Below are 20,755 nucleotides of genomic sequence, written 5' to 3'. Positions count from 1 at the left end.
AGTAAATGCATTTTCTAATGTAGAAATGACACAAGTAGTCTATAAGAGATTTAGAAATAATTTTCGAACTACATCATAACTCACTTTTGCTAGACTCGAAAAGCATGGACCAGCCCTTTCCTTATTAAGTAGCAACACTGTATTTGAAAATGGTGACCTTTAGTTACATCTAATACTAGGGTTATAAAATGGGTAAGATTTATAATTTAAACTAAGACTCTTCTTTTCCAACAAACTGGGTTCTTTTAGGCCCTAAAAATATTTTCAAAATACTGGGGTCATAGGAAGTTGCACTACTGATTTTTAGTGCTGCATACACACAGCTGATGTTGACTAAATATATCAGTAGAATAAAAGAACATACATTAGATCCATGCCGGCCAAGAACTTCCCATTCACCGCTGGTAATTGCTATTTCCTCTTTGACAGGGCACTTGAAATCACCTGAAGATAAACATAATCATAATTCAGCACTCTACACCAGACTACAAGCAAATGAAACAATGAAAAATAGTATTCTAAACTCTTTTTTCCAAAAAGTTAACACTGAAAAATTCAAAGTTATGTCTGGAGTAATGAAAATGTTTTGGAACTAGATAGAGGTGGTAGGTAGTTGCACAACTCTGTAAATGTACTAAATGCCACAGTTCATTTTAAATGTTCACTTTAAAATGGCTAATGTTATGTGAATTTCACCTTATAATAAAGTCTAAAGTTAAACAAAATTCCAAGTTATGAGTCTTCATAATAATAATGGAATAATCCATGTAAATAAAGTGAAAACAGCAAAATAGATTGTTACGGCAAAGACAGAAAAGAACTCAAAAGCACTTGCATTCCTAGACCCTTGGTTAGAAAGATAAAAAAATCTAATGGGTCAATAAGGCATTTCTTCCAGAAATGCAACAAACTACCTAAGAAGCCAGAAAGGAAAATTTTAATACAACTGTTTTTCATTTGCCAAAAACAAATTGGGTATTACCATAGTCCATACCAACATGTCTCATTTATCTTAATAAGATTCTGTCTTGGTAGATGAGGCTCTCTCAGTGGCATAAGGAGAAAGTTAAAAAAATGGAACCACTGCTCTATGCCTAGCTGCTACCAGCTCTGGCTCTGGGGAGTGACAGCTGAGGACAAGCTGAGATGGTGAAATGATACAGGATCTTAAGTAGGGTCCTACTCAAGTTAAATAAAATAGACTCCTTTTCTTTTTCTTAGATACAAAAATTCAACTTAGTACTTTAAATTTTATCACCAGAAAATAAATATTATTTAACATATAATAAATACTAATTGGGACTTCCCTGGCGGCGCAGTGGTTAAGACTCCGTGCTCCCAATGTAGGGGGTCCGGGTTTGATCCCTGCTCAGGGAACCAGATCCCACATGCATGCCACAACTAAGGAGCCCACCTGCTGCAATTAAGACCCAGTGCAACCAAATAAATAAATAAATATTTAAAAAAATACTAATTGTTACACATTATAGACACTCATGGAAGAAAGGAGGGAAGAAGAAAATAAAATGGACATCAAGAAAAGGAGGAAGATCTGGAGCAAGAAAGACTAAGTATAAAGGAGGGAAACGGAAAGAAGAGGTAGACAAACTGAGGGGCCCAGAAACAGACACTGAGAGGGAAAAGAAGCTAGGTGTTCTGAGAAGAATGTTAGCTAAGGTGACAGTTCTTATTCTTCAACAGGAGCATCAAATTTTAAGTTATCATCTTTTTATCACTGTCTCAAGAATGCTGCTTTAGTTAATTAACTACTATTCAAGCTCTTTGACCAGTCTTCATCACTAAACTTTCCAGAATTCCATAAGTAGATTTAATTTCTGAACAACAGAGGAACTGGTAAGGGCAATTTCATGCTAAGGGCCAAGTTAAACTAAGGCTCTTAGGGAAGAAGTCTCAATCTTGGATATATAAGCTCCTGTCTGATTAAAAAACAATTAGGCTAAGAGAAGAAGCAAAGTCATAGGCAGTATTTACTTTGCTGTCCTAAGATGTAGCTCACTGTTTCCCAAGTAAGAGTGATATTTAAAAGACCATGTTGAGGACTTCCCTGATGGTGCAGTGGTTAAGAATCCACCTGCCAATGCAGGGGACATGGGTTCGAGCCCTGGTCCGGGAAGATCCCACGTGCCACGGAGCAACTAAGCCTGTGCGCCACAACTACTAGAGCCCATGAGTCACAACTACTGAGCCCGCATGCCCCAACTACTTTAGCCCGCATGCCCCAACTACTTTAGCCCACATGCCTAGAGCCTGTGCTCTGCAACAAGAGAAGCCACTGCAGTAAGAAGCCCGCGCACTGCAACGAAGAGTAGCCCTTGCTCACCGCAACTAGAGAAAGCCTGCACGCAGCAATGAAGACCCAATGCAGCCAAAAATAAATAAATAAATTTATATATATATTAAAAAAAGGCCATGTTGAAAAAACAAACAACCCACTAAAAAGTCGGCAGAGGATTCAAATAGACATTTCTCTAAAGAAGATATACAAATGGCTAAGCAACATGATAATGTTACTAATCATTAGGAAAATGCAAATCAAAAGCACAATGACATACCGTTTCACACCCACTAGGATGGCTCTTAGCAAAAAACCCCCACAAAACAAAAACGAAACCAAAACAAACAAAAAAAACTACACCCAGAAAATAACAAGTGTTAGCGAAGATGTGGAGAAATTTGAACTTCTGTGCACTTCTAATGGGACTGTACTAAGGTGCAGCTGCTATGGAAAAGAGTATGGTGGTTCCTTAAAAAATTACAAAAAGAGTTACCATATCCAGCAATTTCGCTTCTGGGTATATACCCAAAAGAATCGAAAGCAGGGTCTGAAACAGATGTCTGTCCACCCATGCTCATTACAGCATTATTCACAACAGTCAAAAGGTAGAAGCAACCCATCTGTTCATGGATAGGTGAATGGATAAACAAAATGTGTTTCTGTATACAATGGAATATTATTCAACCTTAAAAAGGAAGGACATTTTGACACATGCTACAACCTGGCTGAACCTTGAAGACACTATGCTAAATGAAATAAGCCAGTCATAAAAGGACAGACCTGTATGATTCCACTTATATGAGGTATCTAGAGTAGTCAAATTCATAGACAGAAAGTGGTTGCCAGGGGCTGAGGGGAGGAAGGAATGAGAAGTTACTTATTTTCCACTAAATCGGGTATTATTTATTGGATAGTTTCAGTTTTGGAAAATGAAAAAAGTTCTGGAGATGGATGGTGGTGATGGTTGCAGAACAATATGAATACACTTAATGCCATGAAACTGCACACTTAAAAGTTAAAATGATAAATTTTGGTTTGTATATTTTACTACAGTTTTTAAAAAATGGCTATGTTAAGTCTGTTAAGTTACAAATGGCAGTAAAGCATGTAACATAACATCATTAAATGCCTACTATTCCAAAACAAACTCTATATTATTAAAGTAGAAAACCATAACTCAATTTTTTAAAAACACAGGAGTATTCAATGTACCATTTCATTTTTCCTAGGCTTACACATTCTGTATTACATTTCCCAGAAGGAAAACCATCACTTTTTAAAAAGAAACTAACTTCAGTTGACATAATGTTTAATTTCACTTTGGGAAACATAATTATATCAATCTGAAGAGCTATGCCTATAAATCAACTTCAGTGTAGATGCAGACAGTATAAAAAAATCTAGTATGCACAAATATCTAATAACTTCGTAACATTTTAAAACTAGCTTTTTTAATATAAAAATTATATGAGCTCACTTTAAACAAAATGTATAGTTAAGGCAAAAACAGAAAGTAAAAGTAAATAATCCCAATACCCAGAGATTACCCACTATTAATAGTTTATTATGTATCCATCAAGAACTTTGTCCTATGCTTATAAAGTACACAAAAAAGACATTACATTACCTGCCCCTCCCACCTTCTGCCCCCAACGTTTTCCCCTTTTTAAATAAAAAAGGATTTCTTACTTGGGGCAGGCAGCCCACCACTGGATCGTTTGTATTTGCTCTCCTTTAAAATGGATGTGATTTTATATAAATGACGAAAACCTGTTTTGCATTCAGAGGCAAAAATAAATTCAATTTCATCTTCATGACTTTGGGGAAAAACATGAAAGATGTCATGGATCTGTAAAATGAATAGCTTAATTTACTATACACATTAATGAAAATACTACATAAACAATTCAATTAAGCCAGAAAAAGAAGAATTACTTGATAAACATACTCTGAAATATAATAACTGTCAGGCTAGGGTGTATGGTATATGTACAATTAGAGATTTTGCCTAGGCCTTTCACGTTTCTCTTACTTTAGTCAAAGACTTCATCTATTGAGAAATAAGTGTTTCCAAATGGAGAAAAAAGAAAAATATGACCAAAAGCTGTTTCTTACTCACCATCTCTGAAATTCTTTGAAACACGGCACGAAGTTTGTTTAATGATATAAATCTTATTACAGAAGTGATGAGGAAAAATGTCTTTTACTTTTCTTTTCCAGAGAGAAATATTCTAACAGTTCAAGGGAAAACAGATGTTCATCTGTTTTAGGTGAATCACATGAAGCCTATATTCAGCCAGGGAGTGAGCTGGCTTTATTTATTTTGTATCTTGTTTAAGTTTTTTCCACTAAACTGGAAAATGAAAAATTCAATCCCAAACTGTTATATTTTGGTATAGTTTGCCAACTTAAAAGAGTTAAAAGAGAAAGTCTTTTCTGGACAGGATTCTTGTGGTCCTCTCAGAGGCACTAATGAGGCTGTGTTTTCATTATCTGATGTGTCCAGAAACAAGGGCAATTCTGCAGCCAGGGGGATGTCATTTCAGTGGCATCTACCTTTTATGTACAAACCATTACCCATTCTGGAACCAACATTCCAATCTGAAAATGTTCAAACTAAGCAAATAACATTCAAGGTTACTTTGAACTCAAAAAATTCATTTTGATAGTTTGCTATCGAGCTTCATTTGCTTTAGCATTCTGAGAAAATATTCAAACCAAGTACAAGAAAACATGCATACATTTATCCAGATGTCTGTTGTTTCTTCATAGATAATCAGTGGCGTCACAGAGTCAGGTACTGACTCGATGAGTCTCTGTCTTTCCATGGCATCATCTTCTACTGGGATAAATAATTCAGGTGAGATCAACACTATCTGTAGGCGAGTTTGGGAGCGATCTAGTAGGATAGCCCACGCACTATTTAAATAAACAAAAGAAAAGCACAAAATAAAGCACACTCTTCAGAAAATGAATATTCCACTAATCTTTCCCCTAGCACCCATCAGTTATTTCTATAATCACAATGAAAGTATTGCTTTAGTATATGTTAAATTATCACTTACAAACGGCTAATTAAAAGTATTAGCTTATTCTACACTTATTTTTAAAAGTTAAGCTTGAGTAGAGTTTTTAAAAGTAGTTTTCTTTAAATTTCCAAAATCACAGATGGCCTTTGAAATTGTTTTCTCCCTTTAATGTCGATAAATGCCTCGTGAAACTCCTGCTGTCCACATTAGACACAGGAACTACATGTAATCATCTTCACATAAGGCTCTACAAATGTTTCTGCTTAATTATTCAATTAAAAAAATATATACTTATATGTGAGCCTAAAAGTCATACAATTTAACCACAAATAACACTGTGAACTGTGACTGGCTAAGAGACAGAATTAAAATGCAATGCACCTATGCTTATAGGATTACAAGTCCACTTAGTTCAGGAAAAATTCTTTGTGCAGAACTATCTACACTTCAAATTTACATGTGAAGACAGCTCCAACGGAAAGGAAAACCTATCAGCACAGACAGTTCTGGGTCCTAAATTATTTGTAAAGAAGTGGCAATTTAACATACGCACTATTTTCCCTCTGGAGTCCATCCAGCTCTGGCAATATATTCAACTCCTTCAAACAGAATCTCAAAAGGCTGAATTAGTTCCTTATCTATGACATCTATAAGCTATTAAAAAAGAAAAAAGGAATCTAGTTATAGAAAACTGAGATAAGTAACTAGCTTATTGGTCTACTTAAATCACTATCTTTAACAGCATACTTTTTCAGTCTTAGGTACACAGGATTAACAAAACCAGCAGTAAGTCATGGGTTACCTATACTGGTGCTCTACACCTGAAAAGTTCTAACTACAAGAATCAGCATAGTCTAAACGTCTTTTCCCGTGAGTTTATACTAACAGAACTCTTGATAATAACTGGTAAAATCAGATTTTAATCACTTTATAGACTCTAGTATCTAAGAAAACTAATAGTCTCTAGTTCCTTTTATTTTAGCTTAAAATACTATTTTTGTAATATATTAGTGAAATGGTCCTGAGTAAGCAAACTTTTTTCCCTTAATAGTCTAACACAATTTTAAATATACTTTTTAAAAAATGGACAAAGGATCTGAATAGACAGTTCTCCAAAGAAGATATACAAATGGCCAATAAGCACATGAAAAGATGCTCAACATCATTAGCCATCAGAAAAATGTAAATCAAAACCACAGTAAGGGGGCTTCCTTGGTGGCGCAGTAGTTAAGAGTCCACCTGCCAATGCAGGGGACACGGGTTCGAGCCCTGGTCCGGGAAGATCCCACATGCCACAGAGCAACAAAGCCCATGAGCCACAACTACTGAGCCCACTGCCGCAACTACTGAAGCCTGTGCGCCTAGAGTCCATGCTCTGCAACAAGAGAAGCCACTCCGGTGAGAAGCCCATGCACCGCAACGGGGAGTGGCCCCTGCTCGCTGCAACTAGAGAAAAGCCCACACGCAGCAAGGAAGAATCAACACAGCCAATAAATAAATAAATTAATTAAAAAACAACAAAAAAAAACCACAGTAAGGTGCAACTTCAAATCCACTAGGATGGCTAGGATAAATAAAATGTGGTATATCCATACAATGGAATATTTTTGGGCGATAAAAAGCAGTGAAATACTGTTACGTGGTGCCAACATGATTAGTGCTTGAAAACATGATGCTAAGTGAAAGAACTCAAACTAGATACTGTATGATTTCATTTATAAGAAATGTCCAGAATAAGCAAATCCATAGATACAAAGTAGATTAGTGGTTGCCCAGGGTTGTGGGGCATGGAAAGGTTTGGGGGTGATGATTAAGGGATGTGAGTTTCTTTCAGGGGTAATGAAAATGTTCTAAAATTGACTGTGGTGATGGCTGCACAATTCTGTGAATATACTAAAGGCCATTTTAAACTTTAAATGAGTGAATTGTATTGTATGTGAATTATATTTCAGGGACCTCCCTGGCGGTCCAGTGGTTAAGACTCTGCACTCACAGTGTAGGGGGCCCAGGTTCGATCCCTGGTCAGGGAACTAGATCCCACATGCCACGACTAAAAAAGATCCCGCACACGGCAACGAAGACCCCACGTGCCACAACTAAAAAGAACCTGTGCAGCCAAATAAATAAATAAATATTTAAACTGTGTGTGTGTGTGTGTGTGTATATATATATATAAAATTATACTTCAATAAAGTTGTTAAAAAAGTCTAGCAGAGAAGACTGTTTTTAAATTAATTTTGTGTGCATTAAGCTTATAAGCATCTGCCCAAATGGAAAGTAGCAGTATTAAAGAAATGAGGGATATTTAATCTACTGTAGACATCTATTCAACACAGAAGGTGACTCACCAGTCAGTAACCACTATTTAAGAAATACTGATCTGGAGAATTAACACAGGCAAAGAGGAAAAATACTGGAAAGGAGTGGTAAATATGCATATCCCTATATTCCTATCTTGGGAACCAGCAGAAAGTTTTCAAAGTAGAAAATTAGGTCAACCTGAAATCATGATCTGTAGATGTCTCAGCAAGTTCAACAAGTCCAAAAAATAAAAAAGCATATCTAAAATCTCTACTGACAGCCTAGTCAAATGATACAAAAAGTTAACATTTTATACTTACCCTTCCTTCAGCATCAATCAGTATTTCCGACATCTTAAAAGTGACTTTTGGATTTGCTGTGCCTTTAGAAAGAGACATAAATGAATAGTAATGCATATCCAAAATTATTCAAACGAATTTTGCCAGATCAATCCTTTTTATACTTTAGTCAAATGAGGAATGTTGCATATAGTCAGGACTTTATTGCATAAGTATCTCAAAACTCCTTTTCAATTCATAATTTTTAATATGGCTATAAAAAAAAAGCTGAAAAACATCAAGAGTTAGTTCGTAATGAAGGGGAATTCATATCATTTCACAATTGAAACGCTGTAAATAGCAATATGGGAAAAAATTACTAATTTATTAAGAACATAATCCCTTAAAAATCTTTATTTCCTAGCAAAAGTACTTCTTTATTCATTTCTTGAAATAATCAGTTTTGTGCACTTCCTCACCTTTGACATAATTAAAAAGGATCAGCCTGTAATTAAAAAACCTACTTCAGAGACACTTAAACAATCCATCCTTACTAAATCTGTAAAATATCCATGTTGACCATACTTTTGGATGAATGCAGAAAGAATCTTGTTTGAAAAGCAGGAATGAGTGAATATAAATGCCAATGGAATACAGTACCTGTTTTAGGATAACGGAATGAATCTGCCCTCCTTGTTTCCAACATAGGGGACGTAACATGAATAATTTCCACTTCGGATTCATCATTTTCTTCATACAGAATTCTAAGAATTTTACTGCCACTGGGAGCTTAAAAGGAAATTAAATATTGAAAATTTAGGAGAATTATGCCAGAAAGTAATCATAATTGACCATTCCCTCTAGTATTATATCTCCCATAGTGAAAAACAGTTTATACATAAAACATGCTGCCTTTTATGTATAGAGTATATGTACAATGTATTAAGGTAGAATGTAAAACAAATTTCTAACCAGATCACAGTCAAAAAGTTTGAAAGCTACTGCTTTAGAGAGCTATTTCTCAGCTAGTAAAATCCTTGTGAATACACCAAGAAAAAGGAGGAATTTGTGCTCTTTTTTTCTGATCCATTCATACACTAATTTGGCCATCTGTTCATGCAGACTCTAGTCAATCCTGTTTTTTATAGCAACTCCCATTAAGGGGTGGTATTTTTTATTTTGCCACCAATGTTGCCACCAACCAGCTTCTAGATGAAAACCTGGCAAGGAGAGTTGAAGGACTTGGGGTACTGAACCACAATACACCTGTTTTTTATGAGAACTCATTACGGTGAGATATAGCCTGAATATTCTAAATAACTACTGGTAGGATCCAATCTTCATCACTTCAGAATCTATTTTAAGAATCTGTGCAGTTAACTAATTGGTAGTTGAATCTCATAATACTTTAATTGACCTGTAATATATTATTTTGAAGCCTCTTACTTGTTTCAGCTTCTGGACACCACCAATAACCAGAATATCTATCAAATTCTTCTTGAAGAACAAAGGTAGCAACTCCAGCTGATCTTGGATCCTCTTCCATGTTGGCTAGCTCTAGACAAACATAAAAGCAAAATTATCACAGAAGTTCTCTATCTTTTCATAGGTACAAAGCAGAATGATTCCATTTATTCTGAAAGGCAGCTATAGTATAGTGGTGAACTGTGGAGCTAAATGGACTGAATTCAAATCTGAGTTCCATCATTTACTAAATGACTGACCCTGGGCAAAGCACCTGATCACGTTCCACTGCAGTACCCACATATAAATGGGAATAAGAACCTACCTTATATGGTTGTTATGAGGATTAAATGAGTTATTTTACATAAAGTACTTAGAAAAAAGCCTGAGCCATAGTTTGTGTTCCATAAACGTTAGTTATTATTTTCCCATTTAGCTAGGACCATGGGAAAAAGAATACATGTAAAGGGTCATGGTGACCTTTTACTCTCCTACACAGAGAAGCACATCTTTAGACCGAGAATGGGGTCTAACAGATCATGTAATTCACCATTTCTCCTCCCTCCCCTTCCTCTTATTTAACCAAAGCAGATGAGCTTTTATCTGTTTTACACCTAGGTTTCCAGCAAATAGTCTGAAGGGAACTCTTGCTTTAAAAACAAAATCTAGGGATTTCCCTGGTGGTCCAGTGGGTAGGGCTCCACACTCCTAATGCAGGGAGCCTGGGTTTAAGCCCTGGTCAGGTAACTAGATCCCACATGCATGCTGCAACTAAGAAGCCTGCACGCCGCAACTAAGACCTGGCGCAGCCAAAATCAATCAGTCAATCAATCTAAAAAACTACAAAGTCATAATTATGTAAGATTTCATGACATGGGAAAATGTTTACAATATACTTGAATTTAAAAAAGCATATTACTAAATGACCTGTATACTGATTCCATTTATAAAAGTGTAATACAAATACATATTTTTTAAAGTGTCAGGATATAAATCAAAATGTGGTCCTCTCCAAATAGTGAGACTATGAACAACCTTTTTAAAAAGAATTGCTTTATAATTTACAAAATCTTAAGTGTACTGTTTACTCTGAAAAATGCATATACTTGCATAACCACACGCTATCAAGACACAGAATATTTCCAACACCCCAGAATGTTTTCTCATGCCCCTTCCCAATCAATGTCCATTCCTGCCTCAGAAGCAACCACTGACCTGATTTCTATCACCATAGTTTAGTTTTGAATATTCCAGAATTTCATGTAAGTGAAATCATACAGTATACACTCAGCAACTGTGTTTGTTGCTGAGTGGTATTTCATTGTATACCACAGTTCTTTTATCCATTCATCTGTTAATGGACATCTGAGCAGCTTCTAGTTGCTATTATGAATAAAGATGCTATGATTATTCTTGTGTAAGAATCTATGTGGACATGTGTTTTCCTTTCTCTTGAATAAAGACCTAGGACTGGAATGGCTGGGTACTGTAAAAAATTTATCTTTAAATTTATAAGAAACTGCCACACAGTTTTCCAAAGTATCTGTATTATTCTATACTCTTACTAGCAATGTATGAAAATTCCTCTCCAACATTTGGTGTTCTAACGGGTGTGTAGTAATATCTCGCAGTGATTTTAATTTTATAGGCAGGTTTCACTGTATTATGTTCTCTTATCTGTATTTTCTGTATGTTGTCTGAAACAAATGTGCAATATGAACCAATGACCCCTTATCCAAAAATTTTGAGTCCAGAAGTGTTTCGAACTCAGAATTAGGGGGATTTTTTCATATTCACACATCTATGCATAATTATGTCACTCTCCAGCAGGGTAATCAAATACCCTGTAATCAAATATACTAATATTCCTGCAGCAAATTTAGGAATAGGCACACTAAGTAGGATTAAGATTATAAATATCCTCAGGTCAGTTCAGGTCAGGTTTTGCCACCAAATGAGTTTTAGCGCCAACCTAATGAAAACTAACCTCAGTTTTCAGTTTCTGAATTTTGGAATTAATGAGATAGCCAAAACCAGCACTCAGTTTTCTTGGATCTTTCAACTACTCCAAAGTTATACCTTCCATACTGCTTTGTATTTTGTTCTCCTTTAGATGTGAGACTATGTATCGCTCATTTATATCTCCCTATCACTTACTACAGACCTCAATTACTAAGATTACTTAGATGAATAAATGGTATCATCTTGTTCTCCCAATAAGATATGTCCTTTGAGAGTAGAGGTTGGTATTAAGTTACCTTTAAATTCCTCTATTATAGGAGGCAGAGAATAAACAAATGCACATGCCAACCGACTACACCCACCCCAAAGGAGACTTTCACGTGGAAACCTACTGTGAATAAGAGGGGTAAGAGTGATATTGCTTACTCTCTACCTACCTTTCTATCTAGGGCTTCCCTGGTGGCGCAGTGGTTAAGAATCCACCTGCCAATGCAGGGGACACGGGTTCGATCCCTGGTCCAGGAAGATCCCACATGCTGCCGAGCAACTAAGCCCATGCGCCACTACTACTGAGCCTGCGCTCTAGAGCCCATGAGCCAAGACTACTGAAACCTGCACGCCTAGAGCCCGTGCTCTGCAACGAGAAGTCACTGCAATGAGAAGCCTGCGTACCACAGTGAAGAGTAGACCCCGCTCACTAAAACTAGAGAAAGCCCGTGTGCAGGAACAAAGATCCAATGCAGCCCTCCAAAAATTAATTAAAAATTTTAAAAGATGGTCTATTTCACATGTTCAAAAAAAAAAGCAGTACACTATTTCCCATCTTTCATTTGTATAAAAGCTTTGGAGAAAAACATACACATCTTTTCTGTGCTTTCAGTACTGCTTAGCATTATTATAGTCACTTCAATAAAAATTAAAAATTTCCACAATACAGAAAGTTTTATTTTTCCTATTAGGACAAAATAACTAAGCAGGCTCTGCAAAAAGGGGAGACAAATTTTTAAGTAGTTCTTATAGTGTGTACTAGATTTTTCTGTTTGTTTCCCTAAAAACAAGATTAATTTTTTAAATTAAATTTTATTTTAATCAGAACAGTTTTGGGACTTCCCTGGTGGTCCAGTGGTAAAGAATCTGCCTTTCAGTGCAGGAGACGCAGGTTCGATCCGTGGTCGGGGAACTAAGATCCCACATGCCACAGGGCAACTGAGCCTGTGAGCCGCAAACTACAGACCCCACGCGCTTTGGAGCCTGCTCACCACAACTAGAGAGGGAACCCGCACGCCACAACTAGAGAGAAGCCTGTGCACCGCAACGAATAGCCCGAGCACCGCAACGAAAGATCCCGCATGCTGCAACGAAGATCCCGTGTGCCACAACTAAGACTCTACACAACCAAAAATACAAATTAAAAAAAAAAAAAAAAAGAACAGTTTTGGGGAAAATTCTGCTAGCCTTATTAGGCTAAAAGAACAACCAGGTCAGAGGTGCTACTGTTGTGCTGTCTGAAAATGACCCTTAAAACAAGGGAGCATTATATAGGTGGTACATACCAGTTATCCACTGTACTTTTGTCTTTTTTCATTTTAAAGATTTAAGTTTAAAATATAAAGATCACCCAGCAAGTTTCAATTGGAAAATGTAAGCAAAAGCAAATTAAAATTTAAAAATACTTTTCAGGAAAGTAGATTTGAAGAACTTGAATTACCGTTGTGCACATACGTAAGCCTCCTTTCTTCTCTCGTTACAATGTTGGATATCCATATATCATTGCTATGTATAAAAGCAATCCAGTCTGGATCCGCTGGGCATAATTTTGGATCCATCCGAATGTTGGGACAACTAGTCTCCACTAAATTGGGCCGTAAGGGTTGTTGCTAGAAAAGTAAACAACATTTAAAGGCATGTATCAGGCTGATACATATTTGTTTACCAGCACCCTTCCTATAAAACGAATACTAATCCCAAGTATAATATCAACTATAATAACTGCTCTCCAGAAAAATGTACTTTCATATGCCTTAACTTATAAGAAAGGACTCATTTTTTTTCTATGAATTAATAAGCATAACAGGAGCAGAAATAAAGACAAAATAAGAGCACTTCATAAATTCTGTTGTCCAAACCTGTTTAAACAGAGTAATTATCGTTTGTTACATGCTTTTATTAAACACTTATTTGACTATTTCACTTATTAAATATTTCTAATTAATTTTACCAGTATAAAATAATTTGCTCATAAAAACGTAATGAAAGCTAGAATCGTCACAAGTCTATTAGAAGAATAGTTCTGATATCACATTAAAATTGCCTAGAATAAAATCAAACATTTAAAACCATTTACTGAGATGAATCAAGCTTTTAGTGGAACCAGAGGGATTGCCCTGTGATATCATTATCTTCGAATATCCACCTCAGCACTTACTCAAAAAGTGGCACTGATGCCCTTTACTAATTCTTCCTACACAGCAAGTGTTTTTAGCATTTTAAAAATTGTATACTAATGTCATTGAAAAAATTATTAATTCTTAAAATTGGAAATTAATACCCATATTTCTTGTTTTCTTTACTACTAAATTAGTAGTAAACAATTAGTGAAAAGAATTTTTTAGTTTGTTTAATTACCTTTCTGATTTGGACACAAATAACTTCAGGACCCAAAAACAGATTTATCAAGTAGTAACATCAACTTACAGTAAATCCTTGTGGCCCTCCATCTTTTACGTGATAAATTCCACTACCAGCTTGAAATAGAAATGTTCCACTTCCTTGGTGATAATCATAAGAAGCAATTCCAACTGTTCCGATTCGTTTTCTTTCTCTCAATAGTTCTTCTTCTCGAGAATACATTCCATAGTCCAGTGTTGCCTAATACAGAAAGAAAGTCTCACATTCCAGTCTTCTGAAAGGTGGCTTTTTGCTTTTAGCACTGAAATTCTAGCATCTCCAATATTATTGGGTTTACATTTTGAGTGATCCCAAAATTTGCCCGCAACTTTAAACAGATTAATTTCAGGAAGTCTGCTGAAAAATTTCTTGGTAAAGGGTCCCTAGACGATTACTGTATACATTAGAGAGCAAGAATTAAGTCTCATCACCTTGGCTTGGCATTCAAGATCTTCTACAACTTAAATGTAATATAGCAGTTCTGCATGCACTTAAGAGCAGACTCTGAAGTCAAGCAGTTTGAATCTAGGCTTTGACTCTCATTAGAAGTCTGACTTTGGGCAAGTAGTTTAATTTCTTCCAAAGTAATTTTCTTCACTTTCAAAGTAGTAATAAATCATCTACTTCAGCTTTGTGAAATTTAACTTAGATAAAAATATGTAAAATGTTTAGCACAATGATTAGAACAGAGTAAAGTTCTCAAATGTCAGCTGTCATTAGTACCTTTCCACTAATCCACTAATTCTGCTTTAATAAAACCTTAGGTCAGGCTTGTCACACCACTGAGGTAAAACCCAATATGCGGTGTTCTGCTCCTGGCCTTTGTTCCATCACCCCCCGCCCAGAGCCCACCCGAGGCCATTTTTCTTTCTATCCATCCAAGTTTTACTGATATCCCCAAACCTTAGCCCTAATTCAACATTGGCCAGGAAAGTTTCCTGATGCACTATGGTGTACAGTGATCTCTTCTTTGAAATTTATGAGAGTTACTATCTCTTTTACTCATTTGGCTATGGTTTTGTTTTTCACTTTTTTTCAGTATTTTTGAGTAGAAATAGATTAAAAAAAAAAAAACTTGAGAACAGAATCTGATTTTTGCTTTCCTACCTAAAGCATCTGTTAAAATCTCCCTCAAAGAATATTTGTAATCAATGGTTGATGATGAAGGACCTTCCCAAACTAAAAATATTATTTGACACATATATAAAATTTAAAAATATATATATAAAAAAATCTAATAAGTGCTAGTTTTAAAAATTTACATCCACATCTTCCCTAAGAGTTCTTTATGATAAATAAGGGGATAAATAAAGGAATGGTAAATAAGGGAAACAGACGTGGTTTCTGCTACCAAGGACTAACACTGTTTTATGTTATGTTATGTTATTTTATTTTATTTGGCCGTGCCATGGCTTGCAGGATCTTAGTTCCCTGACCAGGGATCAAACACCGGCCCCCCACAGTGGAAGCGCAGAGTTCCAAACACCAGACTGCCAGGGAACTCCCAAAGGACTAATACTTTAAAAGTAGCCAAGTTCAGGGACTTCCCTGGTGGTCCAGTGGTTAAGAATCCACCTTCCAATGCAGGGGACGCAGGTTAGATCCCTGGTCAGGGAGCTAAGATCCACACATGCCGTGGGGCAACTAAGCCCGCATCTGTACGTTGCAACAAAGACCCAGTGCAGCCAAAGTAAAAAATAAATAAATAAATATTTAAAAAATAAAAAAAATAAAAGTAGCCAAGTTTATATATCCGGAAAAAACCATAATTCGAAAAGATACATGCACCCCAGCGCTCACTGCAGCATTATTTACAATAGCCAGGACATGGAAGCAACCTAAATGTCCATCAACAGAGGAATGGATAAAGAAGATGTGGTACATATATACAATGGAATATTGCTCAGCCATAAAAAAGAACAAAATAATGCCATTTGCAGCAACATGGATGGACCTAGAGATTGTTATACTGAGTGAAGTAAGTCAAAGGCAAATATCATATGGTATCGCTTATATGTGGAATCTTAAAAAAAAAAGGGGGTACCAATGAACTTATCTACAAAACAGAAACAGAGTTACAGATGTAGAAAACAAACTTATGGTGACCAGGGGGTAAGGGGGGTGGGGAGGGATAAACTGGGAGATTGGGATTGAAATATACACACTACTATATATAAAACAGATAACTAATAAGGACCTACTGTATAGCACAGGAATCTCTACTCAGTAGACTTTGCAATCAATGATTGCATTCAGGGCCCACCCTAAATCCAGAATTATTTCATCTTGAGATACTTAATTACATCTGCAAAGACCCTATTTCTAAACAAGATCACATTCGCAGACACTTTTAGGACTTGGACATATCCTTTTGGTGGTCCCTATTCAAACAACAGGACATTATCAAGAAAGTAAACAACAAAAACTGCAAACAACCTGGTTAACAAAGTGGGCAAAAGACTTGATTAGACATTTCTCCAAAGAAGATACACAAATGGCCAATAAGTACATGAAAAGATGTTCAATATCACTAATCATTAGGGAAAAGCAAATCAAACCACAATGAGACACTACCTCATACTCATTAGGATGGCTCCTATCAAAAAGCCAGAAAATAGTAAGTGTTGGCAAGGATGTGGAGAAACTGGAACTCCTGTGCACTGCTAGTGTGAATGTAAAATGGTGCATGGAAAACAGTATGGCAGTTCCTCAAAAATATAAAAATGGAACTATCGTATGATCCAGCAATTCCACCTCTGAGTATATACCTAAAAGAATCGAAAGCAGGGACATGAAAAGATATTTGTATACCCATCTTCATAGGAGCATTATGTATAATAGCCAAAAGGTAGAGGCAATTCAAGTGTCTATTAATGGATGAATACACAAACAAGATGCGGTATATACATACAATAGAATAATATTTAGCATTCTGACACATGCTACAACATGGATAAACCTTAAGGACATTATGCTAAGTGAAATAAGCCAGTCACAAAAGGACAAATACTGTATGATTCTACTTCTGTGAGGCACCTGGAGTAGTCATACTCATAGGAACAGAAAGTAGAATGGTGGTTGCCAGGGGCTTGGCAGAGAGGTAATGGGAAGTTATTGTTTAATGAGTACAGTATTCCAGTTTTGCAAGACAAAAAGAGTTCTGTGGATGGATGGTGGTGATGCTTGCGACAATGTGAATGTACTTAATGCCACTGATGTACTAATGTACACTCAAAAATGGTTAAGATGATACATTTTATATTATGTGTATTATGTCCACAATTTTTTAAAATGAAGGTATAAGAACTTCAGAGTAAGGTAAATGAAGAATAGAAAAAAGGGGAAGTAACAAAAATGTCTTATCTCGATAAAGGAGAGATCAAAATGTGTTTAAATGTATAGATTTAAATTAATGATTATAGTACTAAATACTTGCCAAAGGTAATTATGGCTGATTTTCTACTAATAAATTAATGATTACTGCAATTAAAGAAAAAGATAAAAAGACAACCCACAGAATGGGAGAAAATAAAGTCCAGTATCTAGAATACATAAAGAACTCTTACAATTCAACATTAAAAGGACCCAATTTGAAATGGCAAAGGACTTGCACAGACCTTTTTTTTTTTTTAGGCCTCATCATGCAGCTTGCCGGACCTTAGTACCCCAAGCAGGGATCGAACCCGGGCTCCCTGCAGTGGAAGTGCATTGTCCTAACCACTGGAACACCAGGGAATTCCCCAGACATTTCTTTTCTTTTTTTTAAAATTAATTAATTAATTATATTTATTTTTGGCTGCTTTGGGTCTTTGTTGCTGCATGTGGGTTTCCTTCTAGTTGCAGCAAGCTGGGGCTACCCTTCGTTGCGGTGCTTGGGCTTCTCATTGTTGTGGCTTCTCTTGTTGTGGAGCATGGGCTCTAAGTGTGCGGGCTTCAGTAGTTGTGGCACGTGGGCTCAGTAGTTGTGGCTTGCGGGTTCTACAGCGCAGGCTCAGTAGTTGCGGCGCACGGGCTTAGCTGCTCCACGGCATGTGGGATCTTCCCAGACCAGGGCTTGAACCTGTGTCCCCTGCACTGGCAGGTGGATTCTTAACCGCTACGCCACCAGGGAAGCCCTCCCCAGACATTTCTTTAAAGAAGGTATACAAATGGCCCATAAACACATGAAAAAATGGTCAGCATTACTGGTCATTAGGGAAATGCAAATTAAATAACAATGAGATATCACTTCACATCCGTTAGGATGGCTATAATCAAAATGACGGACAACAACAAGTGTTGGTGAGGATGTAGGAAATTAGAACCCTTATACATAGCTGGTGGGAATGTAAAATGATGCAGCTGCTGCGGAAAGCAATTTAGTAGTTCCTTAAAAATGTAAACACGGAGTTACCACATAACCCAGTAATTCCACTCCTAGATATATACCCAAGAGAACTGAAAACAAATCTATACAAAATCTTACATTTGAATGTTAAAAGCAGCATTATTCATATAAGCTCCAAAGCTGAAACAACCCAACTTTATCCATAAACTGATGGATAAATAAGATGTAGTCTAGCCATACAATGGAATATTATTCAGTCATAAAAATAAACGAAGCATTATTACCTGCTATAGTGTGAATGAATCCAGAAAATACTGTGCTAAGAGAAAGAAACCAGTCATTAAGGCCCACATATTATACAATTCCATTTATATGAAATGTTCAGAATAGGCAAATCTATAGAGACTCAAAGTAGATTAGTGGTTGCCTTGGCCTGGGGGTACAGAGGGTGAAAGGATGGGGAATGACTGCTAATGGGTTTCTTTTGCAGATAACAGAAAGTTCTAAAATTAGATGGTGATGATGGTGACACAACCCTTTGAATACATTTAAAAACTATTGAATTGTATACTTTGAGTGAATTGTATGGTATTTGAATTATATCTCAACAAAGCCAGTAAAAAAATTTTTTTAACGGAAAAGCTTATTCTATGCTAACAGTAATCAAAAGGAAGCTAGAGGGACTATATTAACATCAAAGTAAACTTCAGAGTAAAGAATATTACTTGAAATAAAGAAGGTCATTTCAAACTAAGAAAGCAGTAGATTTACGAATAGGATATAACAATCCTATCCACTTATACCCCTAATAACATAGCTTCAAAATATATACTAAAGGAAAAAACTAATAGAACTGCAATGAGAACACAGTCAAATCTACAGTTATGGTTGGAGATTTCAACATTCTCTCTCAATAACTGATAGAACAAACAGAAAATCAGTAAAGACATAGAAGACTTTAACAATACAATAAACCAATTTGACCTAATGGTCATTTATAGACCCAACAAAAAACAGAACTATATTCTTTTCAAGTGAACACAGAATACATACAAGGATGGACTACATTCAGGGCCATAAAACAAGACTTAAAAAACTGAAAAGATTTAAGTCATACAAAGTATGTTCTTGGATCACAGTGGAATTAAATTAGAAATCAAATTTATGAAAAATATGCTAATATTTGGAAACTATATAGTACACTTCTAAATAACTTATCGGTTAAAGGGAAATAGGAAGTATTTTGAATTAAATGAAAATGGAAACACAACAAATCAAAACGTATGTGCTACAGCTAATGTGGTACTTAAAGGGAAATTTATAACATTAAGTGCCTATATAAGAAAAGAAGAAAGGTCTCAGACTAGTGACCTCAGCTACCACCTTATGAAACTAGAAAAAGGAGAACAAACAAAATCCAAAGTAAGCAGAAGAAAAGAATTAATAAAGTTTAGAGCATAAAATGATGAAATAGAAAAAAACAAAATGACAGAGGAAAAAAAAATGAAACCAAACTGATAAACCCTTAGCCAGACTGATCAAGAAAAAAAAAAAGGCTGGGAGTGGAGAAGACACAAATTACACAAAATATCAGGAATAAGAGAGGGACAACACCAAAAATTCTTACAGACATTGAAAAGATTAGGGAATATTATGAAACTTATGCCAATAAATTTGATTACTTACATGAAATGGAAACATTTCTTAATAGACACAAACAACCAAAGTTTTCTCAAAAAGAAATACATAATATGAATAGCACTACATCTAAGGAAGAAATTGAATTTGTAGTTAAAAACCTTTCCACAAAGAAAATTACAGGTCCAGATGGCATCACTGGTGAATTCTACCAAACAAATTCTAGAAAATTAAAAAGGAGGAAATAACGCCCAACTTATTCTGTGGCTAGCATAACACTATTACCAAAATCAGACAAATTTCAAGAAAAGAACACTACAGACCAATATTCCTCATGAACATAGATATAAAAAAATCTAAACAAAATATTAGCAAATTGAATCCAACAATATTTAAAAGGATAATAAGTAAGAACCAAGTGGGCTTTATCCCAGGAATGCAAGATTGGTCTAACACTCAACAATCAAGTGATGTTTTGTTTTACCGTATTAACAAATTAAAAAAGAAAAACCCTGTTCACAGCAGCACTATTTACAATAGCCAAGACATAGAAGCAACCTCAATGTCCATTAACAGATGAATGGATAAAGAAGATGTGATATACATACATCACAGAATCCAGAATACCACTCAGCCATAAAAAAAAGAATGAAATAATGCCACTTGCAGCAACATGAATGGACTGAGAGATGATCACACTAGTGAATATCATATGGTATCACTTATACATGGAATATAAAAAAAATGATACAAATGAGCTTATTTACAAACAGAAACAGACTCACAGACGTAG

At 35.8% G+C, this 20,755-nt stretch overlaps 1 protein-coding gene across 6 annotated transcripts in view; it reads right to left on the bottom strand.

The window, feature by feature from the left end:
• The window catches only part of DPP8 (dipeptidyl peptidase 8), a 57,458-nt gene that overhangs the window by 21,376 nt on the left and 15,327 nt on the right, over window positions 1–20,755 (bottom strand). For all 6 annotated transcript variants that reach the window (XR_004348401.1, XR_004348400.1, XM_032622283.1 and 3 more), the window contains 9 exons: window positions 14,025–14,198; window positions 13,039–13,207; window positions 9,351–9,461; window positions 8,565–8,693; window positions 7,947–8,008; window positions 5,879–5,979; window positions 5,038–5,215; window positions 3,986–4,145; window positions 365–444 (listed from right to left, as the gene is read on the bottom strand). Coding sequence is in view for 4 of the 6 variants with exons in the window: in XM_032622283.1 (XP_032478174.1) it covers window positions 365–444; window positions 3,986–4,145; window positions 5,038–5,215; window positions 5,879–5,979; window positions 7,947–8,008; window positions 8,565–8,693; window positions 9,351–9,461; window positions 13,039–13,207; window positions 14,025–14,198 (1,164 nt within the window). In the remaining 2 variants the exon portion in view is untranslated. The remainder of the gene's footprint in view (window positions 1–364; window positions 445–3,985; window positions 4,146–5,037; window positions 5,216–5,878; window positions 5,980–7,946; window positions 8,009–8,564; window positions 8,694–9,350; window positions 9,462–13,038; window positions 13,208–14,024; window positions 14,199–20,755) is intronic.

The sequence above is a fragment of the Phocoena sinus genome, chromosome 2 (genome assembly GCF_008692025.1).
Source record: "Phocoena sinus isolate mPhoSin1 chromosome 2, mPhoSin1.pri, whole genome shotgun sequence".
NCBI classification, from domain to species: domain Eukaryota; kingdom Metazoa; phylum Chordata; class Mammalia; order Artiodactyla; family Phocoenidae; genus Phocoena; species Phocoena sinus.
The sequence above is the reverse complement of the archived record's forward strand: the minus strand, read 5'-3'. Positions and strand labels throughout refer to the sequence as shown.